Source organism: Crassostrea angulata, chromosome 10, assembly GCF_025612915.1.
Source record: "Crassostrea angulata isolate pt1a10 chromosome 10, ASM2561291v2, whole genome shotgun sequence".
NCBI classification, from domain to species: domain Eukaryota; kingdom Metazoa; phylum Mollusca; class Bivalvia; order Ostreida; family Ostreidae; genus Magallana; species Magallana angulata.
The window spans coordinates 47,690,584-47,716,665 of NC_069120.1; the positions used below are offsets into that span (position 1 = coordinate 47,690,584).

The following is a 26,082-nucleotide window of genomic DNA, read 5'->3' on the forward strand; positions in this document are numbered from 1 at the left end:
AGTGCTAACTTACCTGTATTTTTTAAAAACCAAATTCTAATATTGGACCAAGAAAAAACCCCAAATAACAACTGTATTTTTTTAATTTAATAAACGGGAGTTAAAATATCAAAGTTGCCGTGAATTCGAGCATTTACTCTTTTGTTTTCTATTAACCATTTTTCAAATGAGCATATTTTTAAAAGAAAATATAAATAACTAACATTCAAATAAAAAAAACCTACCTAGATATAAGTTTTTAAAACAAATTTTCTGTCTTCCATAAGATAAAGAATATCGTACAAAAATCTTTAAATCTAATTCTAAATAAGGAAATTGGTCGATTTTGCTACTTAAGGTTCTTACTATTCAATCGCTTTACACAATCTAACATTTTAAAACATTGGCTGGGTAGCGAACGATAGATTCATATTACAGCTTGATATGTTATCAAGGGTGGTTACCGGGTAGGAAGGTTTCATTCTCTCTAGTTTTCGGAAAAGATTTAATAAGAATTGTTAATCTTTCTACAAGGACAATACGTGAAGTCTGATAACAATTTCATTGATATTAGATAAAAGGCCATCTTATTACCTGTGGTTAAATTCTTTTCTAAATTGATTTTATTTCAGGAGTCAACAGTGTCCCTTGGGGAATTTATGTTATCAGTCACGTGAGTTCGGTATCAATGTTATCGATTGGTTTACGTCCAAACGGGAAGTGCATGGCAGCGTTGGAAATAATTAAGAAAAGATACTAAACAAATTATGGAATACAATTAGAAATATAACGAACAACATAGGTGAGTTTAAGTGTTTAAAGAATAAGTTTGTTTCATTACAACGGCGAATTGCTATAATAATTATATACATGTATACCATCGGTTTAATGGCGGGCAATGTAAATTTATCAAAAGGTAAACATTGTTGGCATACTATGACAGATCCCTTTTCATCGTTAAGAACATTGAATATATTAGAAATATAAAATATAATAGAGCAAATTCAATTATGTCATTGCCTATGCCGGATATCCTCTCTGAATAAAAATGTTAAATCCGTTCATTATAAAGCTCAAATACACCCGTTTAAACCCAAATCTTGTTGTATACGTTTGATAAAAACATTATTGCAGAAGTTTTTCCTGTGTAAGGTATTACGTTTTGTAGTTTGCCATTCAATGTGAACCTTAATCATGATAAAACCAAGTCTACCTATGTTTCCTTATCTGAATTGAATGTTTGCACCTCCCCATTCTTTAAACCAAGCATATCTTTTATTGAAGATTAGGACGTTAGAGGAGTTAGACAGAAATTATCGCACACAGAAAAAATTGATCAAGTGTGTGAAGTTTTTTTTTACTAACCTGATTAAATTTTATGTTTGAAAAGAGTAGTTTTATGTTATAAAGAACAGTGACGATGCATTCCAACTACCTGTGTATCTTGAGCTAAAAATACAGTCAATATACTTCATTTAACCTGTAATTCATCTATACGAATTTGAATTTTCAACAAGTTAGCTTTGATATAAATATACTTATTCAAGAATATACCTATTAAACATACATACATGTCATTTAGGAATGCACTTGATTTACCAACAACTGCTTTTCGTAGAAACGTCTATAACAGACCATACAACCAACTGGAATACGTTAACAATCCGCGTTGAAATAATGAGAAAAAATTGATTAAAATTGATTGGAAAAACATGACTTATTCTGATAAAATGATGGAACTTAAATACTGAATTACTAAATCAGGGTTGCTAGTAATTGAATATTTTTTTCATGCGAGCTAAAATCTCAAACTATTATGACCAAAGCTTTTGTCAGTATTTTGTATTCATAATAAAATCTTCATATGCATATGAAAATTGTCCTTCTAGAATATTGATTACATTGATTGGGACTTATTTCTACGTTGACAGTTTTGATAAAGAAATGATATGTGGCCTCGTGCAATCTATGTATTATCTAACTGAGTCCCGTTTCTCTTGTGAAAACGCTATGTAGAAGTAATGATTTACTCCGAAACTGCTCCTTAAGGTCAAGATCTAGTAAATGAAAGGTGCCTACAGGTTTATGAAATTCAAGATATAAACTCTTTTAATGATGCTTCATAACAATATCTTTGTTTCTTAGGGTGTACCGGGGCTTAATTTTTTGGTAAGCACAATGAAAAATCATGTTTTAAACAATCATTTTCTATGAAATATGAAGGATAAAAGTAACAAATATCAGAGTTTTGTCCATTTTTGACTAATGAAATATATCTAGAATGCCTAGAGTCTCTCCAAAAACGGCATTAAACAAGCTCTTGACCTCCCCTTTAAAATGTTGTCAAATAGAATATAGGTACCGGGATTACTTTTCCCCTGGTTAAATATTGAATGTCAAAATATTGTTTTATTTTCTACATAATTCCTTTAAAGATGTAAAATACGGGAAAAAATTCATCAAATCAATTATGACGTCATAATGGTTCTAGAACCAAAAAGACAATCTGAAATCATTTACTAGATCTTGACCTTAATGCACAGTCAATAAGAGACGAATGAGCCACACATTCTTAAACAGATAAAGGGGAACCACAAAGCTTCCAATTGCGAGAGAGAAAAATGGGCAAACTATAGTCAAGTTATACCAAAATCAATTCATTTTAAGTTATGCTTTTCCCCAAATTACAAACCACAAGTGTTGCACCCTTCCCTTTTGCTTACTAACGTTTGTACAAATGTAATGTTACAAAACGCTAATCATTGATATTTCTAGAAGTTTTCATATAGTATATAAGATCTATTGAATCATTATAAACGTAATGGAGGAAGTAGATCGACAGGATAGTATTTTTATATTATGTATAGAGATATAATAGTCATAAAATATAGTTTTCATGGCTTTTGTTGGAATATCGTTTTGCATATCTTATTCAATTATCATTGCTCTAAATATATTAATATACCCATATTCCTAGTCGGTAATACTTGGTTCTTAAGTACATTTGTCTATCTACAAGTGTTGAGTGTATTCTTATTTATAATGTTTGTAAGCTGTTATGTCTGTCAAAGGCGGTGGGGGTGTTAATATTTTGCAGCTAAAATATTTTGAATCCCCTTTTTAATAGGAATTGTCAATAGACGGAGGTTTAATGTTTCATTGCCATACTATCTTAAACTTCCTCTCCAATTGAAAATGAAAATTTTGTGACAATAACATTTAACACCCTCTTCAACATGAATTGAGAAGTAAAAGGGGGTCAATAGTTTGCAGGCATAATATTTTGAATGGGTTGAAATTTTCATTTGTGGGTGGGGGTGGGTGGGATTGGAGCGTTTAGTAATTTGCGGCGATATTAAGAATCCGGGTTCAGAATTTCGCAAGGTTTATAATACACTAAATGAATAAATAAATTGAATTTTCTCCTTCAGATTATTTTCTGTTTCCATATTTATTGAATGTCTTTATCCATAGAACCTTGTATGTAAATCTGAATTACTGCCTGTTGCAACTGTATGGTAACTGAAAGTTTTCCTAAATCACTATATGAGAGCGTTAGAGCAATCTCTTTGAAAAAAATTTCTTAATGCACATAAAAAAGCATATGGAGGAAAATGACGCCTTTTTGCAAAGGTCTTTGTTGCAAATTAAAGGATTTTACCTGGATATACATGTACAACTCTACACAATATCACAAAATTCTAGGTTGTAGTTTGTAGTTTCATGACTTTCACAGCTATCTTACAACTCCATTTCCTTTGGAATCTCTACATTTTTAACATATAATATACATGGAAGCATACATATATAATAATTCACGATGGTGTGATTTTTTTAGTGAAAAGGACAGAACACATTGAATGAAAAAATATGTATATAAACACAAAGACCCTCCTTCTTCTCTCTCAAAAATAAAAATACGTATATTACTTGCTAAATATTATGTCCATGCTGTTGCTTATGTATAATAAAAACCACATATTGGAAAATCTTTAAATTTAGAGCTATCAATTATAATTAAGTTGGTGTGCATGTTATTTTTTTATTCGCTTTTCTTCTTTTGTTTAGGCGTAAATATTTTAGTAAGTTGTTCCTTGATACATTGGAGGCATTTAATCCCTAGCGACGAGACACATTATCTGTAAAGTAGTTTAATATCTATTTTCGAATTCTTGAACAAAAACTCGGTTTGCTATGAAAAGGATACCTTCATTGCTTTTTCTACGTTATGTCTAATGATGAAAGAAATCCAACATGGATTCCTCATGTTGTCAGGTCATTTTTTCTAATGTTTTTATTTACTTCTGAATAAATCAACTACCGTCAGTACAACTTTTTGGAATCATCATTTTTAAAAATGCTGAAACTTCCTGTTTTTTACGGAAATGTATTTTCAGCTTTTAACAGATGTAAAAAACAAAAAAATGTGAATACGCTAAATAGGGACGAATTCTTGAGTCAATTTATATGGAATAATAACCTTTTCCAGTATGAAAATAGACCACTATGTTGTTAAAATTGGATAAAAAGTGGAATTTTGAATGTAAAAGATATTTTTGATGAAAATGGAGATGTTTATGATATGATGTACTTTGCACAAAAACTGGTTAGAAAAAAACAATATCTTATGTGAATATATCATGCTTAGAAAAGCATTTAAAGTTTATTAGGAAAAAATTGACTGCAGCTATTCAAAATACGTCAAAATCAAACCTTGTGTATCTTGTTTATTTCGAAACAATACCGTAAATTCAGTTAACAGTGTTAAAAGTAATTTTCATTATGCATTGCATATTGATAAAAAGTTTCAAAAACCAATATATGAATATAGATGGAGATAAGTTTTTAAAAATGTGTATGTTGCAAAAATCAAAGAAATGTATGAAAAAAGAATCTCAGAATTTAATTACAAACTCCTTCATGGTATATTAAACAATAATGTATGTGTCAGTAAATGAAACAAAACTGTCTCTTCATTGTGCGAAGTGTGCAATGTTAACGAGGATATAAAACATCTTTTGTATGATTGCAAAATTGTCAAACATATCTGGGAGAGAATAAGCATTTACTTAAAATTTGACGTCACATGGAAAATTGTTGTACTATGCTTATACAATGTTATTAGCGAGAAGACTTCTTTTTTGAATAACTTTTTGTCTTTCATTACTTTTACAATATATAAATTTAAAATGAAATGTAGAATTCAGAGAGAAAGAATGTGTGAGCAAGATCTAAGTCACAAGCTTAAAAATACTCTTTTCCTCCAGAATGTAATTATCACCAGTATTGGTAGAAATAAAAACGATTTTTATAAAAATGTTGTAAACTTTCTATGATTTCAAAACAGTATATAAAGGACCATATTTATTATATATGTTTTATGATATGTGATACAGTATTACGATGTATGTTCATGATGAATACTTATTATTATAATTATTACATAGTAGTAATATGTACAATAGTATTTTTTTTCATGTATGTAAAACTATGCTTATTACATATAAGATATATTTATACGATATGAGTATCAAACTATGTATGTTTTATGAAAAAAGAAAAAAAACTACCGTCAGTACTTTCTGTGTTTTGATTTTCTTTAGGCTATCACTTGATCGTTTGTGGATACAATATGATTACCAACACACTAGCATTAAGTTTCTTCATGCTTATCTGTGAGTATCGACATTTTTTACGCTCCCGTAAATCTATAAAAATGTCATACTTTTCTCAATTATTTTTCCACACTATTTTTTCTTTTGATCATTAAGATACCAGTCTTGCATCTAAGTTGCCTCCGAGTATTACCGCAGACAAACAATTTGAACAAGTTGAGGAAGGACCTTCAGGTAAAAACATGAATTTGATGATGGTAGCATAAAGTGTATTAAAGTGTGTCATGATATCAAACAAATATTAATGTATCGTTTATTTATGCTTTCCATCAACATATTTTTCTGCATTTGTTTTTCACTTCATAAGACTTAAGTAAATGAGTTTGTGCTCAAATATTGTTGACTTTGTAAGAAATATGTGAGATAAACCCAAACCCTTCCAGTAAAATGAAGAAAACCCCATGAATATTCCTATTTCTGTTTTATGTTGCCTTTATTTAACCTTTAATGTACCCTTATAGAATCTCCTCATTATACCCTTTTATTTAGATAAAATATTAAAGCTCAATTATTGTTGACTTTGTAAGAAATATGTGAGATAAACCTAAAGCCTTCCATTAAAATGAAAAAAAAAAACCCATGAATATTCCTATTTCTGTTTTATGTTGCCTTTATTTAACCTTTAATGTACCCTTATAGAATCTCCTCATTATACCCTTTTATTTAGATAAAATATTGAAGAGAAACATAATAACATTAACCTCTGTAGGGTGAACATACCCATTGGTCATCCCTATTATACACTGGTGTTGTTAACCTGGTGATTATTCGCTCAACGTTTCATACTGATCCTTGTTTTTTTATTACATCACGTGACATATATTTTAGTAAGGGTGTTTGAAATGACCGCATATGCTGTTATCCTTCATATATGCAAAAACACTATTTGTACGTTAGATTTATAACGTTTGTTATATCTGATCGTTAAGATTTCCCTTAGCTGGTAGTATTGGGCCAGTAAAGGTTGTTACGTGATGTATGTAACAAATCGTGTCAGATCTAACTTCTTTATATAGGTATCGTCTACTGTATTAAGATTCACCCTTTCTATTCAGTTTTATTATGAAATGAACTGGTCAAAGAGCAGAATGAAATTCATCGAAACAAAGTCTAAAAATAATTGATACAGATATGATCAATTTACGCTAATCAGACAGTCTCAAATTTATTTGCTTACGTTTGAACATTTTTAAAATAATAGTAATTTTATAAAAAATTATTGTTGACCGTTGACATACTTAAAGTATGGGATCCATTGCCTTTTTAAACAGTGATTTTCTGATAATATGATGGTTTTTCGTTCTCATAAATATCTCATTAACATAACATACCATCATTAGCGTCAGTCACAGCCGACAGAACGAATTTTGTTATCATGCCTGTGCGACGGGTTTCGCAAGTTGTGACTACCGTGGCTCATCGTAGCCTTAAAATCTTGTTAAATCCTAAAGTCACAACTGGGCGTACATGCTTCTACCGGTGCTCCACGGGCGGATTTTAATTAAAATCTTGAAAGACACGCAAGTACATCTTACGATTTTAGAAGGACGTGCGCTTCGTTGTGACTGGGGCTATAAGTAGCCCAGGTATCCTGTATCTGTCTATAAAGAGATACAGACGGTCGAAAATACATTAGAGACATCTTATGTCATGCATTGGTGGTCTTTTGTCCGATTGGAATAACTTCTTAAAGTTTAACTCCTCTTTCTTCACCCTAACGAAACAGTACAACAAATACATGTAATGGTTTTCACAAATTGATAATATTTTTCTTCATTAGGTCTTAATAAGACACTCTTTACAATTACTGCAAAAGAATTAAATGGTGGAAATGTAGAAGTTATACCGACTGGGCTTACAAATGATATTGTGAAAATAAACGGAACAAACAACACAGCCACTGTTACTGTGAACGTTTTCCTGAAAAAGGCACTTGACAGAGAGGTTTGGCAGTTTTTACCAATATATATCTACATTTGTTAGAGTATGTTAATTCAGAATACTAAGAGTTGGTCATAACATTTGTTTCCTGTGTTATTTTTTTTTAAAGCTGACTTCAGGTTTTAAACTTTGTTAAACTATTTTTTGAACATCATAACCGTAAGTAAACGTTATCCTTTACAAAAACCCAGAACAAAATGTAAATCTTTTCCCCAGAAATGTGCATCAAAATTTTAATCTGTTTATTGTACAATCATTGAAATAAGAATTTCACTTGATGATTTTTCGCATGCGTATTTAGATGCGATTAGAAAAGCAAAACAAACAGAAACAAAACAAACACCAAACAATACAGCATAGATGCTCACGCCGAAGAACTTTTGTCCAAACATTTAGTTATAAAATGAACATTAGATAGAGTAGGATACTCCGTATTGTTTTAACCATCATACATTTTCCTTGCTAAAGGAATTAAAGGCAAAACTCACATAACATGATCAGCGGTTCGAAGCATTTTAAAGTCAATCATTGGTTTAAATAAGAGGTACCCTATCTTATAATGGAATTTAATGTCCGTAAAATGTATACTTTATGCAATTAAATTACAATGTAGTAAATGGAGGACGATATTTAAGTTTCCTTTAATTTAATCTATAATTTAGATAAATGATATTATATTTAAAAAGTTTTGCATACACACACTTAAGTGCTCTTAATTTTAACTTACCCTTTAATATTTTTTACAGACAAAGTCGAGCTTTACATTAAAGTTTTCAGCTATAAGCAATGATCAAAGTCTTCCCTCAGTAAGTGTTACATGTACAATTAGAAATGAAAACATTTAAGAAGCGAAATGTATTTATTATGTTTACGTATATTAAACTCTTAATTCCAGTCTCAATTGTCAGTGAGTCTGTTTGTATTGGACATCAATGACGAACCTCCTAAATTTAGTCAAATTGCATACAGGAAAGAACTTCTGGAGGTAAAACTATTATATTGTGCTGACTTATGCGATAGTATATTCACATTAAATGCATTTCTTAAATGTGATATTAGATAATTTGATGTTTAAAACGTGTACGGGTACCCGTGCGTGTGTTAAAACTATACGTAGACGTACACGTTTTTGAAATTTATCAGATGATATTTCTTAACTTATAGGAAACATGTAGCTAGAGGATATCTATATTGTGTGATTTTATACTTGCTTTATCAAACGAGCTGGAATGGTGTATCTATCTATCTATCTATCTATCTATCTATCTATCTATCTATCTATCTATCTATCTATCTATCTATCTATCTATCTATAAATATATATTGATCATATATATATATATATATATATATATATATATATATATATATATATATATATATATATATATATATATATATATATATTCGCGAGGCTTGCAAAGCAAATATAACCATTTCAACAAGTTGTAAAGCAAATATACCCGAATTGATTTTTTTAAAGAATGAAAACAACGATGCAACATTATGTTATGTGGTTTTTGTGACCTTGCGCAATATATATAAATAGTGCCTGTTTGGGAGGGTAACAGTCAAAATTGACACATAAGAAAACTCGCGAAGCGGAGGTTGACAATGGTATTTGAGGGGTGTCAATTTAAACTGTTATCCTCCCAAGCAGGCTCTATTTAATTTATCATACTGAATGTCTTAATTTAAATTTTTTTTTACTGCTTTTATATAAAAATATGTGAATTCTTCGGCGAACCGTACGCGCATAATTTACGCGCATGTAACAATTCATTGTGTTACACGTTGCCAAGTGTGTTGCTAACGCTGAGGGTAATAACGAATTATCAACTGCGTCTAAACCAATCAGATTTTAGTATTTAGCATAAAAGTACAAAATACAATTTAGTACGTCATTACGGAGATAAATCTTACTGTTTAAATGCAAAGTTTCGCTGAAATAAACCTTGAAATATTTTTTTAGCTCTGAATAATTTTTCTTAGAGCTTATGCACTTGATTAAGTGGAAATGCCGATCAGAAGACTTGAATAATCAAGTTTGTTGATATACACACAGTTTCGAATGCTAGACTTGATTAAATTGACTCGAACGAGAAACAGTTGTTCAATGTTGATGTTTTATAAAACAAACACTATCCTAATGATTTGAAAATGAAAATTTGCATTCTATTAAATTAGCTTACTGGTGGTGGAAAATTAAAAGTGTTAAGTAACATTATTCGGTAAGTTTTTGTATCTTAACACAACCAAACGTTCTGTTTCCATCGCGTTGTCAGGATAAACTCCACGATAGCTTACTTGATTTTCAGTTTTATAAACTACACAGTGGCGTCGGAAGGAAGTTGAAAGTGGGGGGGGGGGGGGGCTAAACTTATCAAAAATCTTGAAAAGCAAAAAAAGGTCTTTGGTTTCGGTTATGTATAAGTTTGCAGAAAAAGTGGGAGGGGGCCTTAGTTATAGCTTTACCCCTATTGCACCCGGTTCAGACGCCTTTGCTACACAGTTATGTGTTTTCCTTCATATTTGTAATTTAAATCTTTAACAAAATCAATTTTATATTAATATTTATATTTGATATTAGATATAATTATGTTCAAAAACTAGTAAATCTTCGAAAATAGGTCACTGAAGCATTGAAGCGTGGGGCTGTGTCAAAAATAGTTCGGACCGGAAGTATTTGATAAAGCATCGGCCGTTTGATACAGCAAAGCTTTATCATACGGAAAGTACATGTATACACCACACGCATGAGATAAAAACCGTGTACGTAAATCGACGCAGTTTTGTGACATGAAATTATTTAATTTATTCCACATAAATGGTAAATTTCTTATCAATTTTCATACGAATGAAGTTTTAAAAATCTATATAATGTATAACAAGAATATATTCACTCATCAATAAGATTTATCTATTCTTACGTGTAGACGGCACTTTACAATTTTACAAAACGTATAGAAACCATGTCGTCACAAAACCGATGACATAGTACACGAAGAGTTTAGATGATTCCCCTAATACACGTACACGTACCCGTACACGTTTGAAACATCATCCTCTCTATTGTATGAATGTATACTTGTATATACAATGTAACTTGATTTACCAGAATCACAATTTATCAAATGACATCGGTGCCAATGTTTCCGCCACGGATCCTGATAACGGACTTGGAGGACTGGTGACCTACACCTTACAGGTGATATTGTAATTAAAGTGCTGAAATTTGTTTTAACAACCAAATTATTGGTATGTACGGTATATATTTGCTTTTATAAATTAATATTTTTATTTTTTTTCTTCTTCAGCCTGCTGGTCAGGTAACTAAATAAATATCATAAAACATCATTATATATCATTATATTTTGATATAGCTAATGCAACACTATTATGGAAAAACATATACATTGTATATAAAAGTCCAAGATAAAGTGTTATGGTTTGTGCAGCACCAATTGCAATGCTTGAAAATAATTTATTGATTGAATATTTCAGGCTTCTGGACTCTATAATAAAACATTTGACATAGATCCATCAAATGGAAAAATAAAATTGTTACAACACCTTGATTACGAGACGTTAACTTTCTACCAGTACAAGATAATAGCCACCGTAAGTAAGATATTTGATAGATTAAAAGACCCTTTTTTCGTTACAAAAAGGAATAACCAAATTTTCTATTTAATAAGTTTTGTCTATAATTAATTTTTTTTCCATGGAAACCGGAGATCGGTCTGTGAATTCATGCTTTTAATGTTACTTAAAGTATCTTAGTCATGATTTTATTAATAATTCCTGACGAAGTATTGTAATATATCACGGTGCTTTTAATCGTACTGTGATGCATGATAACTTTCCATGAACATGTTTGCATTGTAATTATTGTGCAAAATATATTTGAATTAAGTTTGTCTTGATTATTTAAGAACAGAAAAATCGATTCTCCGTTAAAAGAATACGATCGTGAAAGGTATTGATACAACAAACCGTGACATTTAGACACGTGGATTTAAAGATGTTTACTGTATATTATTAACGCTGTACCGACAGAATATCCGCATCCGCATCCACCTCCACCCCCCCCCCCTCCAAAAAAATGAAATTAAAACAAAAAGACTGAACAAAAACTTTATTAATGTCAAAATGAAAATTATCTTGTTCGAGGACTAAATTGAAAACCCGCTTCCCTTTCTTCGAATCATTTGTTCGTGTGAAGATTTGTGTCATGTAAAAATGTATTTATATAGGATTCACGTTATATGGTAGACATTTCCGAATAAGATTTAACTGCCTCTGTTATAATTTGAAAAGAACGTACCTACGTTTTGTTGACAAAAGTAAAATGGTATATTTCTGCACGGTCTTTGGCCTAGATATCCTTCAGACCCGGTTTGCCCCTAAAACATTTTGAAATATTATAATTGATAGCTTTTGTTCAAAGGAATAAACTAAGAATTTTGTTAGAGGTACTCAGGACCTGGGGTTAAAATTTTGTAATAAAAAAAAAACCGACAAAATTTTTAAAACTGATTTCTATCCTGTGTTTTATTATAACATCGAAAAGAGTAAGTTCTGGATAGCTCAGTAGGAGAAACCACTCGCTATGTCACACATGATGTTTTTGTGCATTGGTTAAATTACATCTGTGGGAAGATATTTTTTTAAATTAACGGCATTTTTAAACACCTTTTTAATATTCTGTTTTTATACATGATTGTGTTTTTTGTATTTTACTCCGATATTCGTTATGTTATGCTCGTCTGCTCTTCAAATTGAAGACATTTATGAAAAAATATGTACTGAACTGAAAGCAATCATCCGTAACTATATCTGAGTGTAAACACGCTTTCATTGACGACAAGAATCATCCACTCTGTGTTAATGGAGACAGGTGCCACGTAAAAAAAATAATGCCGAGAAAAAACTATTGCAGTAGCATTTTAAGAACATCTGTAAGAATAAAACATTTGTGTGAGAAGTACTGCAATGTAGATGCAGTTCGTTATTTGCATAGAGCGAAAGCATTAGTGACATTTCACCCACATTAAGGACCACATAAATATAGGAACTTGTTTGTCAATCGTCGTAAATTAAATAAGTTCAAATTGAAAATAATCTCAAAAACATTGCTTCTAATTAAAGCAAATGAATGTGTCCTTCTTTTTCATACGGATCTGTTTAATAAATTTTGAGTTATCAGAGAAAACTTAAGCACATTGACATATTAACATTCACAATCATGTCTATTGGGAATAATCATGTCTATGTTATATCAGTTACTATAGTAAAAAAATGGTGTGGGCGGGTGGGTAAATTTAACAATAAAGAATTAAAATAAACAGATTTCAAACTGGATATGCAATTTCTCGTCTGCCTTACTCCGTCGATGAAAAGGAAAAACAAGTATTCCTTTTAAAGGAATGATCGGCAATAATGATATATTGATAGCTAGAAGCAATCAACATTATCAGTTCGATGTAAAATAATTAAATCAAAGGCCTGAAGGCCTGAGCGGCGCATCGCATTGAAGGTAGCTAAAACATCACTACAAGTTGTTAAATATCGCCATTCTACATGGGGAAGGTTGGGTAGCAAGGGACAGTTTCGGATAAAGTACCCGGTCAATATTTTTGTAAAATTTGAGAGTTGCTGTACTTGAAGGCTTATGAGTGTTGCTAAAATTCATGTAATGATTTTTAATGATCATCATTAGTTAGAGGGGTGTCTCTTGTTGAAATTGATACGCAATATGTAGGCCCCTTATGTTAGGTACATGAGAATCAAAAGTAAAATGCGAAACCTGCGGCTATGACTGTTGTGTTGACTTTACACAGTGAAATTGCAAGTTACAGACAGGAGATAAAATAACACGATAAGTAGGTGGATGGGACATTGTAAACTATACACCGGTATGTTTCTGACTGTGATAGTGCAACATGCACGCAGTACAGAAGGTCAACCCTCTGCCGGGAATTAGCTGGAGGAGGTCTAAAAAGCTGAAAAATCATGAAAAATTAGCAAAATATGAAAGGGTTAAAATCTCATGAAAACCAGTATGTAGAGAATTTTACGGGTTTTGACTAGTAATTTTCTTCAGAAATTAATGAGTGAATTTAAGGTATTTGTGCTAAATGGGAACAGAGGATATTCTAGTTACAGAGTTCCGAAGACATGCATCCCTTGGCTACAATGAATTGTATCAAAAACTGTCCCCTGCCATATTGCGCGCTTTTTTACTCATTCAGTTGGACATCGTCTTATTTGTTTTATCAAGTGATGAAATACGAAATCTGTTCCTAGCTATAGGAAGACAGCCACTTACTCTCATTTAATACAAATATTTTATATACGAAATGATTACATTTTACCTCCGGTATTCGAACAATTAACGTCGCCGCTTTTTAATTGAAGTACGAACTGTTATGCAAATTATCTCATCGGTTGACTGGTCCTCTATCCCTATCGTACGTACATCGCATTGCAGGCATTGCCAGTCTATCTCATTTGCGTATTAACTTTTGTTTGTTCTTTCATTGATGTTAATGTTTTTACAATGTGTAAAGGAGATACCTGTTGTAATGAGTTAAGGATATTTGAGTTCTATGACCCCGCTTATATATAAGCCGAGAGAAGTGAGCTGACAGCAACGAGGCTACATCGCTGATAGCGATGAACCTCAAAAAGTACTGTATTTTTACAAACTATAGAATATTTTGAATCTGTACACCATAATTTCATCATTATAAACCGTCAACAAATTTAATTTCGAAATAAATTTGGGGAAAGCCGTTCGTAAACTCCTTGTCTAGTTTTATATTTTTAACGTGATTATTAAATGTTAATGTATCGTCTTCTTCTTCAGAATACTGAGTAGGGCTCTTCAAAGAGCATTAACATGTATAGAAAGAATGATTTGTATTAAAATGATTTAATGCGACTGAAAAACACTAAAGGTGGTATGGGACATCTGTCGATATTAATGTGGATTAAAGTACTATATAATTGAAAAACTTTCACTGGTTTAAAATTTTCAAATTTTACAATACTTAACCAAAAATAGCTTTTAAAAATATTTGAAAAGGTAAAAATTGTAAAAACCCCCAGCGGGATTCGAACTCATGACTTACAGGTTCGTAGTAAACCCTCTAACCCACTGCGCTACAGAGTTAGGTGACCATTCTAGGAAAGAAACTACTTATATAATTACACTTTATTTTACTGTTTATTTCGATAAACAATACGTCACAACATGGAAGTGTCCCATACCACCTTAAATGCCATCATAACGTGCTATTGAGGTCGCATTATAACGTAACCTTGTTTATAAATCAAGCCGTCTTCCTAGCTTCTATCATGCAACATCAATAGGTCGAGGTCAGTTCTAGCTGCAGGACTGTAGTTCCCGGTCTGAAAAAATTCGGATGGACGACTTGGGAGCTACAGTGCCTACCATAGGAAAAATCTGCAATTCATGGCGCACAAAAAATTGCGCTAGTTTTGGACTTATTAACCTTATTTTCACACAAATTCTGTAAAAAGAATTAGTACAATCAATTTCTTCAGCCAATTTACTACTGATATCGTCACTTAACTTGCCTCAGACTTTCTCTTAAAAATGATAACCGACCTCGGAAAATGAGGTATGTTAATTTTTCCCATTTTTAAATGTAAACAAACTTGCACCACTTTAATTTACAGGGCTGCTGATGGTGTTTAAAAGAATATCAGAGGCAAGTGAAGTGACAATATCTGTAGTAAAATGTCCGAGGAATATTTTGGGATCAAATATTTGTACAGAATATGATCGTAAATGAGATTAATCGGTCCAAAACTAGCGCATTTTTTGTGCGCAATAAATTGCATTTTTTTTACTATGGGAGGCACTGTAGATCCCAGGTCGTCCATCCGAATTTTTTCAGACCGGGAGCTACAGTCCTGCAGCTAGGTCAGTTCATGGAGTATCTTCTTATGATTGAGGTCAGTTCATCAAGGTCAACTGCATTACTGAATTAATCTTTCGATCGAAATCTTACGCGTGAGACAAAATGTGCATTCTTGAATTAAAAGGTCGAACTGTATTTTATGTATGTTTGCATCTCTCTAGGTAAATGAATTTAAATAAAACTGAGTAAAATGTTATATAACTACTAAACCAAACTTCAAGTTTTTGTAAGAACTACTTATGCAAGCGGAATGTGTGCGCACGTGGAGGCATTTGCCGGATGCCTCATATGGACACAATAGTGATCGGCCGAAGCCGATCACAAAAAGTGCAGTGGGGTTGGCTAATTGACAAGGTAGCTACTGGGGTATGCTAATCACCCCAAAAAACCCAAACAATGGTCTTTCTAATAAAGCGATTTAATTTTTTAACAATTAAATCGAATTATCATGTTCAAAACTAAATGAGATATAAGGAAAATAAAAACTCGCTTTTAACGTCATTTTGGACACGACTTGTGATAATTTTTAAAATTATCGTATTATCATCCTATACAGGAATGAAGTAAAATGAGACATTCCTTATAAAGGATATTGCGTGAATGTTTTCAATTAAAAAAAAAAGAAAATTGACGATTAAACGACGTTTGAAATCGCGTCAAGCGAGACTTTCGATAGTTGCTAATATGTCCAAGGCTGTATATAAAAGCATAACAAGTACATATATCTGATTATAGGTAGTAAACTGAAAAAAATACAGATGATGAGGTTAAATAAAATGCACATTACTCATACTACTCGGACAACGACTGTGAAACGTTTATTCCAATCACTACACTTTATTATAACTTGAACCCAAGAGTTAACTGTGTATGACCTAAAATCAAGATGTGGAATGGAAAGTGATATGCTTTTTGTTGAGACAGAACCCCAATTCCCACCGTCTAGAATCAAACATAAGGTACAATCATAACATGACTGGTGTAACATGGGAGTTGTTGAAGCAGTGAAAGTAGGTCATCGATTCAAATCGATTGTGACAACCAAAATTATCGCACAGAAGACAGTGGTTATTGATAAACTACCTCTAGTAACATGGGAGTTGAGATATCTTTGAAAAACTCAAACACTTCAACAATGTTCAGGTGGGGTAGGCACCACGTATTATTTTCAGGGTATTTTATTCAAAATTTTGAATGAAATCACATAATTTTAAGTTTTTTCGTTCAAAATCATTCCATGTGAATAGAAAATCTACATTAATAAAAGAAAACCACCTCACTTGTATGAAATGAGGAGTATTTGATCGAAAACCCGATGTGGCGCAGGGGCCTGTTGATCTTGTGGCGAAGGGGGGTGCGGGTGCTGTGACTTTATTTCGTAAACATGTAAGCCAATTTTTCAAACAAAACTGACATTTTGCTATAGCGTTGTACATGTGGTATAAAGTTTATATCTATTGAACGTATCTTTAGTCCCGTTTTTTTGTTTAAATTTCACCCTTTTTTTGTATTCTTTATTTTTTCTTAAATTCATTTTAATACAAGAGGCCCATGGACCACATCGCTCACCTGAGGAACAATAGGTATGATAAAATCAGCTTAATGGAGTCATTATACAAACTATCTGGACAATGTACAATAGAATATGTAGATCATGTATAAATAAAATCCATTTCCCCCCAGGATATTCTTATGTTTATAATCATTAGTCCCTTTTCTAACAGGATGATTTTATGGTCATATCACATGTTGAGTATTGCAGTTCTCAAAAAAGATCCTTAACAATTGATTATATATAGGATATAAATCTACATCAAACTCTGAACCTTCTTGTGAGGCTTAAGAATTGTCATAGACTTAACAATTATAAAAAATCATCTGGCTTATTAGTTTCTGAGAAGAAGATTTTTAAAGATTTACTCTATATATTTCTATGTAAAATTTTGACCCCCCTCCCATTGTGGCCCCACCCTATTTCCGGGGGTATGATTTTCACAATTTTCAATTTACAGTACCTGAGGATGCTATCACACAAGTTTTAGCTTTCTTGGCTGATTAGTTTCTGAGAAGAAAATTTTCAAAGATTTACTCTATATATTCCTATGTAAAACGTTGACCCCCCCTGTGGCCCTCCCTTCCCTCGAGGGTCATGATTTTCACAACTTATAATCTACACTACCTGAGGATGCTTCCACACAATTTTCAGCTTTCCTGACTTTTTGGTTCTTGAGAAGAATATTTTTGAAAATTACTCTAAATATTTGATTACTTTCTAATTATCTCCCCTTGAAAAAAGTTTGACCCTTAATTATTACAACTTTGATTCCCCTTTGCATAAGGATGATTTGTGCCAAGTTAAGTTGATATTGGCTCAGTAGTTCTTGAGAAGATGTTGAAAATGTGAAAAGTTTACAGACGGGCAGACGGACGGACAGACGGACGAGAGACAAAATTTGATCAGAAAAGCTAACTCGAGCTTTCAGATCTGGTGAGCTAATAAAAACAATGATATATGTAAATTTATATTAAATAAAAATCAATTCTCATATTTATTAGAGAAAGTATTACCCTAGCTGCTCTGTGTAAAAAATATTGAAAAAGATTTTTTTAATGGAAACATTGGAAAATTAAATATAAACTGCATGCATGATATTAATAAAAAGGATTACCTTTGAACATTGTATTTTAAAAAAAAATTGCCATGAAAGTAAATGTATAACATACATGTATATGTATGGATAGTAATCTAGATTTCGTGAGTGCTCTTATATTGAATTTCATGGATATCCCGAGAACGATCCAAACATTACTGACCCTGTTTTTTTTAACGAGGATCAAAAATGAAATACTTTAATTGAGAACGAAAAATTCAAAATAATATTAAAAAAAATTAAAAAATGTAAAACTGGAAAAATAGCATGATTTGTTCATGAGACGGAAACAAAAACAGCGTGTTTCCTCTATGGACGGAAAACGTGTTTTCGACAAAGGTAAATTTAAGGATGAATTCAACAATCCTTGTGTTTATCGATGTGAAAAACAACAAAACTTAGACAGAAACTTCTTTAGTGCATGTAGCACATATGTACAAGTGTCATGGAGTTACAATTTGTTCACTTGTTATTTAAAAGACAAAACTTTACATTTAATACACAGTGTTCTTTTTTGATATTTCTAAAATTGGGTAAAAAACGAAACAGTATAAAGAGACAGCAGATTTGTTTTAATTCGGTCGATGCAGGTTTCAAAAGACTTGGTAAAATGGTGTCGTGAATAGACAAACAATCCTCGTAATTTTCCATATGCCTCCTCCCCCTCTAGTGTGCCTAAATGTGCCCCTGTAACGATGTTATTATCAATTTATTTCCAGAAGTTTAGTGATATTTATTTTTTAAATTTAACCTATAATCTTGTTCGCAAGATAGTCCGGAAAGGATAAAGCAAATACGGACGTTACGCAAGATGTTTGTAAAAACTGTCATTATACCTCAATATGATAATTCTATATAATGCGACATCTGATTAGTTCAAGACAATCATGTCCCAGGGTAATACAACTTCATATTTCCCTGTCATCATCATTTTACTATCATATCCCATCCCATCCCCTTCATTGCATGCTTTTGAAAAATCTCGATGATGAGCATACAATGTTATTATATGATTAATGTAATTAAGTGATTTACTCTATTAAAATGAAATCCTTTTTATATCAGAAAATTGCCATAGAAAGAAACCACTAAACATTAACTACGTTTCTGCTTTACTAGAATTTAAAAAAAAAAATGAAAGTTTAGAAATCTATGTATTCTAAATTATCACCTGTCGTTCGGTATAATAATCAGTTTATTCAAGATTGTGAGAGATGTATGAAGATCTATTCCCCCAGAATAATCATTTGTTTTAGGATTTGCCCTCGGGAAATATGATTTTTAAGGGGGGAATGAATCTTCATATTTCCCTTTATTATACAACAAATGTATATAGTATCGCCAAAATACTATTAAAAATTAAGATCGTAACGTAACGCTGTTGTGACAGATTTTTTTTTCAAAGCGTTTTGAGAAAAAACATTTTATTATATTTTCTTACACCGAAAATAGTTATAGTAGATATTCTTTGATGAAGAAAAAATTCTAAGTGGTTGACATATACATATGGATTTTTGTTTGACAATTTCTAATTTAAAAAAAAGCCCCCCCCCTTTCTTTGCCACAAGATCATCAGCCCCTACGCAACATCGGGTTTTCTATCAAATACTCTTCAATTCATACATGTGAGATGATTTTCTTTTATAAATGTAGATGTTTATATTCATATTGAATGATTTTGGGCGAAAAAAACATTGAAGTTCTGCGGTAGGATTCGAAATTTCGAATAAAATACCCTGAAATTAATACGTGGCGCTCACCCCACCTGCAGCTTTTCCAAAGATATCTCAACTTCCATGTTACTAGGGGTAGTTTATCAATAATTATCTTTAAATACTCGATGACCTTCTTTCACCGCTTCTAAATCACAGTCCCAGTGTTACACCAATCGCAGCCCCTCTATGTGTGATTCTACACGGTGTTATCTATCTATCTATCTATCTATCTATCTATCTATCTATCTATCTATCTATCTATCTATCTATCTATCTATCTATCTACCTACTTATCTATCTATCTATCTATCTATCTATCTATCTATCTATCTATCTATCTATCTATCTATCCATCCATCCATCCATCCATCCATCCATCCATCCATCCACCCACCCACCCACCCATCCATCCATCCATCCATCCATCCATCCATCCATCCATCCATCCATCCATCCATCCATCCATCCATCCATCCATCCATCCATCCATCCATCCATCCATCCATCCATCCATCTATCTATCTATCTATCTATCTATCTATCTATCTATCTATCTATCTATCTATCTATCTATCTATCTATCTATCATCTATCTATCTAGGATGGCGGAGATCCTAAAACTAAACTAAACAGTACGGCAGACCTTCTCATTATGGTGAAGGACGTCCAAGATACACCGCCAATATTTCAGCGACTGCCGTTCATGACAACCATTTCAGAAACCACGCCAATAGTACGTATGTCGTATTTTTTCAAAAACGCCACATTCATTCAACATTGCAAGATATCTGACCTTCCAGTTACATATGGTTTTATTGATTATGTTGATTAATATAATTATGTTTACCTATTACTTTTGCTTAGGGGACAAGCATTTATAAGATTTTTGCTACCGATGGAGATACTGGTATCCCAGATAACATTACCTACAGCTTAACAGGTAAGATATTACCCTTCATTTACAATATAGAATTCATTAACTTATCGTGTTGTACAAATGTGTGTATATGCGCGTGTTTGTTTTTCTGTATAAACGAAAAATCATTCATTCACCCAGCTTTTTGAATAATTAATTTTAAAACGGAGAGAGAGAGACAGACAGACAGACAGACAGTCAGACAGACAAACAGAGTGGGGGTAGAGGAGTATAGGGAGTAGGGAAGGAAAAGGAGATTAATAGAAGTTTATTCCTGACATAGCTCCTGAAACAATTATAACACATTTTAGATCAATCACATGAGACAGCATGTGACAACTTTCTACAGATCAATAGCATCACTGGTGTGATAAGTATCAAACAACTAATGGACAGAGATGGCGGAACAATTAAACGTCTTAACGGAATCTGTATTGTAAACGTTACTGTAGGTATATTATTTTGGACTTTCGTCGGTTTGATTTTGTGACAAAAAATCATTCGATTGATTTAAAGAACATCTATCTGAAAATACTTTCAGGCATCGGAAATTACAAATGCAACTGCCAACAAAAACAGTCAAACAACGAAGCCATTCACAATCACTGTACAAGATGAGAATGATAATCGACCAAAGTTCAGCAAAAAACAATATGAAGGTTCCGTAAAAGAAAACATGAGAGATATCACAATATCGATTCCTGGAAACATACAGGTTTTTGACATAGACCAGGTACTTCAAGAAAGAATACTTTTATTTGATTAGGGATATTGAATGGTTGAGCAAACATAGACAATCAAATAAATAAATAAATCAATAAGTTAAAATATATAAAGATACATAAATTATATATTGATGAATAGGTAGATATTTATACATAAATTGTATTATATATGTTATGATATTTTGTTGTGTTTGAAAATGTTAAGTCATCCCTCTAATAAAATCTTTCACAGGTATTCTGTATGAAAATACGCATATTACAAACAAAAGTATGAGATTGTCACAAAATTTACGTTGCTCAAACAATAGATTAATAGTACCAGAAAATGAAAATAGATGAAAAGATTTAACTTTTAATCTTATGATATCCTACGATTATTAACAGAATGGATATAACAATATAAAGCTGACGGTACTCAATAGGACAGACGTTGTACCCTCACCAGATTCTGTAATCTACAATGGAACTGTTCTTCTTCGTCTTACTAATCCACTAGATTATGAAAATGAGAAAAATATTACTTTCTTGGTAGGTATTTTACTATTTTTTCTTTAATAATACAATAATGTATTGTTTAAAAAAACCCTGTAATACTGAATCATAGATTGCTTATTTGATATCAGAGATTCAAATTTATTGCAAACAAGGAAATGTTAAGTTCATCCTTACAGTGATGTACGTGTGAATACAAATTGACTTACATGATTTTCAACGAATGATCTACTTGCATTTCAATGTAATATCTAAAATGATAAATCAAAGAAAAAAACAGAAAATCAGATTTACTAATGTGATGTGTAAAAATATAAATACTTTTTAATGTAGATATAATATAGATATAGATATAGTGTCTGATCATTTGTTACTTCATTTTTTAAGCGGATGCTTGGTTGAAGCGCATCCTATGATAAACCAAAGTATTAAGAGTACAGAAATCTGGGCTTGTTTGATCATACATTTTACACCCCAAAAAATTAAGCTAAAAATAATGTTTGCTATTTCAAAACAAACAAACGTTTACTGATTTTTGATTAAGAGCTGGGCAATGAAACGATAAAAATAACAGAGTCAATAGTTTGAACAAAAATGTAGAGAAAATTAATATGTTTGCAGCATGCAAGGACATCGTCCTCTGGTTCTGTATGAAGTAAAAATAAGTTTGTAATAAAAGTAAGGTAATTTTAGTTTTAGTAAAATGGGCACACAATGACCAGCCTACCGTTTTAGCTCACCTGAGCAAAAGACTCAAGTGAACTTTTCTGATTAAATTATCCGTTGCCTATCGTCGTCGTCCTTTTTGGTGTAAACATTTTGCATTTCTTATCGTCGACTTAATTTTCCATTATAACTGAGCCAATTTCCACTTAACTTGGCATAAAGCATTTTCAGGTCAAGGGGATTCAGTTTGTTCAAAAGCCATGCCTACCTAAAAGGGGAGATACTTAATCATTAATGAAAATGTAGTGACATTTAAAAATACAATACAATATTTCGAAACTCCCTCATGTAGTGTAAATATTAGGTTTTTTTTAATTACACAATGATACCCGGGTTAAGAGAAGCTGCAATGCTACGATTGTTACATTGTAAAGATATTATACTTGCTCTTTTAAAAAAAAAGTTCGGGTACATTCTTGTTGCCCTGTTCCGTCTGTCCGTCTGTCTGTCAGTCAGTCACGTTTTACTCTTTCAAACTGCTTTTACATCTTATAAACCAGCTCTTGGAGTTTGATTGGGGGTGTCATGTTGATTTGTAAAAAGGTTTAACAATTCTCTGGTAGTCCTGGTGGTCAAATAAGTAATACAAAAATGACGGTTTTTTTTTCACAAAAAAACCTACTCCCTCGAACTCCAATTACATTTTTAACAATAGACAAATCATCTCTTAGAATATGTTTTTTGGTATCTGTAATGTTGTAAATTTTGATTTACTGGGTGGCTGTAAATACACAATTTACTACAATAAATTTTGTATAACACCTACCCTGTAAATTAAAAATTTACAACATGACATATACAATGTACCTTAGATGAACAATAAGGTTTTGGAAATTTTGGTTTTGTCCTGGCGTCATTTGGTGGCTTAAAAATGACATTTTATTCACAAAAAATCTCGTTTCCTAACGTCAACATTTTTTGAAGTAGGAAATGATCTTCTAGAATATGATTGGGGGTAACATTTTTGAAGAGTGATCAGGTTTTAGAATTTTTTTTATCACGGGGATCGGTGGGCAACCAAAAAAGTATGATTCCCAGAACTCCTCTTACAATTTTTGGAGTAGCTACGGTATCTCTTAGATTTGGCTAGTGGTTGTTCTATAAATAAATGTGCAATAAGGTTTCAAAAATTTAAATTTCATCCCGGGAGTCAAATAATAGCAAATAATTGACGTTTATCACACAAACAATTTCAGAACTCCTTTTATGATTTAATGATTAGACACATCATATCTTGTGATATGATAGGGGCTGTTTGATAGATGTGCAATAAGGTTTTAATTATTTAAATTTCATTCGGGGAGTCAAATAATAGCACGGAATTCATGTTTATCACTTACAAAAACCCTAGATACCAGAGTTCTTAAGATTTAATGAATAGACACGTCACATCTTGAGATTTAATTATGGCTGGCCTATAAATGTGCAATAATGTTTTGAAAAATAAAATTTAATACTGGTAGTCAAATAGTAGCGGAAAATTAACATTTATCCCATGCAAGGATCTGTAGCCGGTAACCGCCAAGGAGAAATAATTTTGTTTTTAATAATCATATAAACCATACTTTCTATGACATGAAATGTTCAGATTATAATTTAACTTAAAATTCTCATGTAAATGAAGGTTCAATCCCAAATTGTACATAAAGGGCCGCTCATGTGTATTATGGGATGGAATCTCATCCTTTATGAAAATTATGATTTTTAAGAATACCAGAAATTGCATGTAGCCTTCACTTTTACCAAACACTTGGTGTGGGTATTACTGTCTAAAGACAGCATTTGGTTTGATTTACAAAAGGTGGATAACTGCAAACGTTTATGTGAATAAAATACATGTAATTGTTATTCATTGTTTAGATTAAAGCAGAGGACACCAATAATTCCAGCTTTGTCAACAATTCTACAGTCAACGTAAAAATAAACGATACCAACGACAATGATCCTGTTTTCCAAAGCAGAGACAATGACCTCTTCTTGCCAGAAAACAGTTGTTTTAACACAACAGTTGGAAAGATAACGGTAAAAAATCAACTATATTGAATTAATAATGACCAGAAATTTACCAGTTATCTATGTTACCTGTGTACAAATGCGAACTATCATAGAACTGAAAATTAATTATTTTATGCCAAAAAAAAGATTGGATACTCTTTACTAAAACTTAACTTTTCTGCACAATTTGTAGGCGACTGATATAGACTCTGGAAATTATGGAAAAATAGAATATCGTCTAGATAGGAATACCAGGTAGGGAGGAGAGTATCATGTGGCACAAAGTCGTCATTATATGAAGCATGATGTAAAAAAATACATAAAAGACATGATTGCTATATTAATTATAGGTTTATTTTAATTTGGTATGGAGTATATGAAAAACGTATTATCCACTGTGTCTCAACTTGAATAATTATTTCAAAACTCTTAAGAACTCTTTTATTTCTAATTTCTAAAACAAAATTTAGAAGCATAATATACTCAAGGTACCTATTTGTTTCAGTTTTAAAATTGAAGCCACCACTGGTCGTGTTTATGTCTCATGTAAAAACAGCTGCGCAAGGGGATGCAATAACTCTCTCTGTGACAACAGTTGTCTGGACAGGGAGAAGAAGGACAGGTACTACTTGACAGTTTCGGCGATTGATGGAGGAGGGAGAAGAACCTCCCTTCCAATAACCATATACTTGAACGATACAAATGACAATAGGCCAAAGTTTCGTTATAATTCCTATCAAATAGGACTTCTAGAAAACAGAAAGACATTTTCGGATGGAAAAGAGGACTTAGAAATACAGGTAAATAAATATATGTATATTGCAACTTACAGACTACAAAATGTGGAATTCGCAATATATATTGCAATTTACATTGTAATTCCAGTATTGAAAGCAATGCTTGTGAATATAGACAATACTCTTATCATCTATGTTTTATAAACTTGGATCTGATTTTCAATTATTCATTTTTATCGACATGAAAAGGCGGACGATGTAGACCTCTCAGAAAACAAAACGATCAGTTACAAATTACTTCAGAACTCTCCTCATTTTCACATCAACGAGTCAACCGGAAAAATAACAATTACTGAAGAAGTAGATTATGAAAACTTAACTGAGGCCAACGGCTATATCAACCTGACAATCATAGCCTCTGACCATGGGAAACCGCAACAAAGTTCGTCCGTTCAGTTAACGATTCAAGTCAAGGTATATTTGTCAAAATTCGTTTTTTAAATTAACGTATATAATACATTAAGATCATTAGAAATATGAATGTTCCAAATAATATTAATATTCTTGGGTTTCTAAAA

The 26,082-nt window shown here is 31.9% G+C and overlaps 1 protein-coding gene across 1 annotated transcript in view; it reads left to right on the top strand.

Annotated features, from left to right (window-relative positions):
- The first annotated feature begins 645 nt into the window (after window positions 1-645).
- The window catches only part of LOC128167347 (cadherin-23-like), a 40,871-nt gene continuing 15,434 nt past the window's right edge, over window positions 646-26,082 (top strand). Inside the window, exons 1-18 of the mRNA XM_052833023.1 lie at window positions 646-781; window positions 5,583-5,654; window positions 5,751-5,828; window positions 7,435-7,598; window positions 8,342-8,401; window positions 8,491-8,580; window positions 10,714-10,803; window positions 10,913-10,924; window positions 11,100-11,216; window positions 20,515-20,646; window positions 20,778-20,853; window positions 21,141-21,277; window positions 21,371-21,562; window positions 21,939-22,082; window positions 24,633-24,794; window positions 24,961-25,022; window positions 25,273-25,567; window positions 25,754-25,978. Coding sequence (XP_052688983.1) covers window positions 5,612-5,654; window positions 5,751-5,828; window positions 7,435-7,598; window positions 8,342-8,401; window positions 8,491-8,580; window positions 10,714-10,803; window positions 10,913-10,924; window positions 11,100-11,216; window positions 20,515-20,646; window positions 20,778-20,853; window positions 21,141-21,277; window positions 21,371-21,562; window positions 21,939-22,082; window positions 24,633-24,794; window positions 24,961-25,022; window positions 25,273-25,567; window positions 25,754-25,978 — 2,079 coding nt within the window. The 5' untranslated portion in view covers window positions 646-781; window positions 5,583-5,611. The remainder of the gene's footprint in view (window positions 782-5,582; window positions 5,655-5,750; window positions 5,829-7,434; window positions 7,599-8,341; window positions 8,402-8,490; window positions 8,581-10,713; window positions 10,804-10,912; window positions 10,925-11,099; window positions 11,217-20,514; window positions 20,647-20,777; window positions 20,854-21,140; window positions 21,278-21,370; window positions 21,563-21,938; window positions 22,083-24,632; window positions 24,795-24,960; window positions 25,023-25,272; window positions 25,568-25,753; window positions 25,979-26,082) is intronic.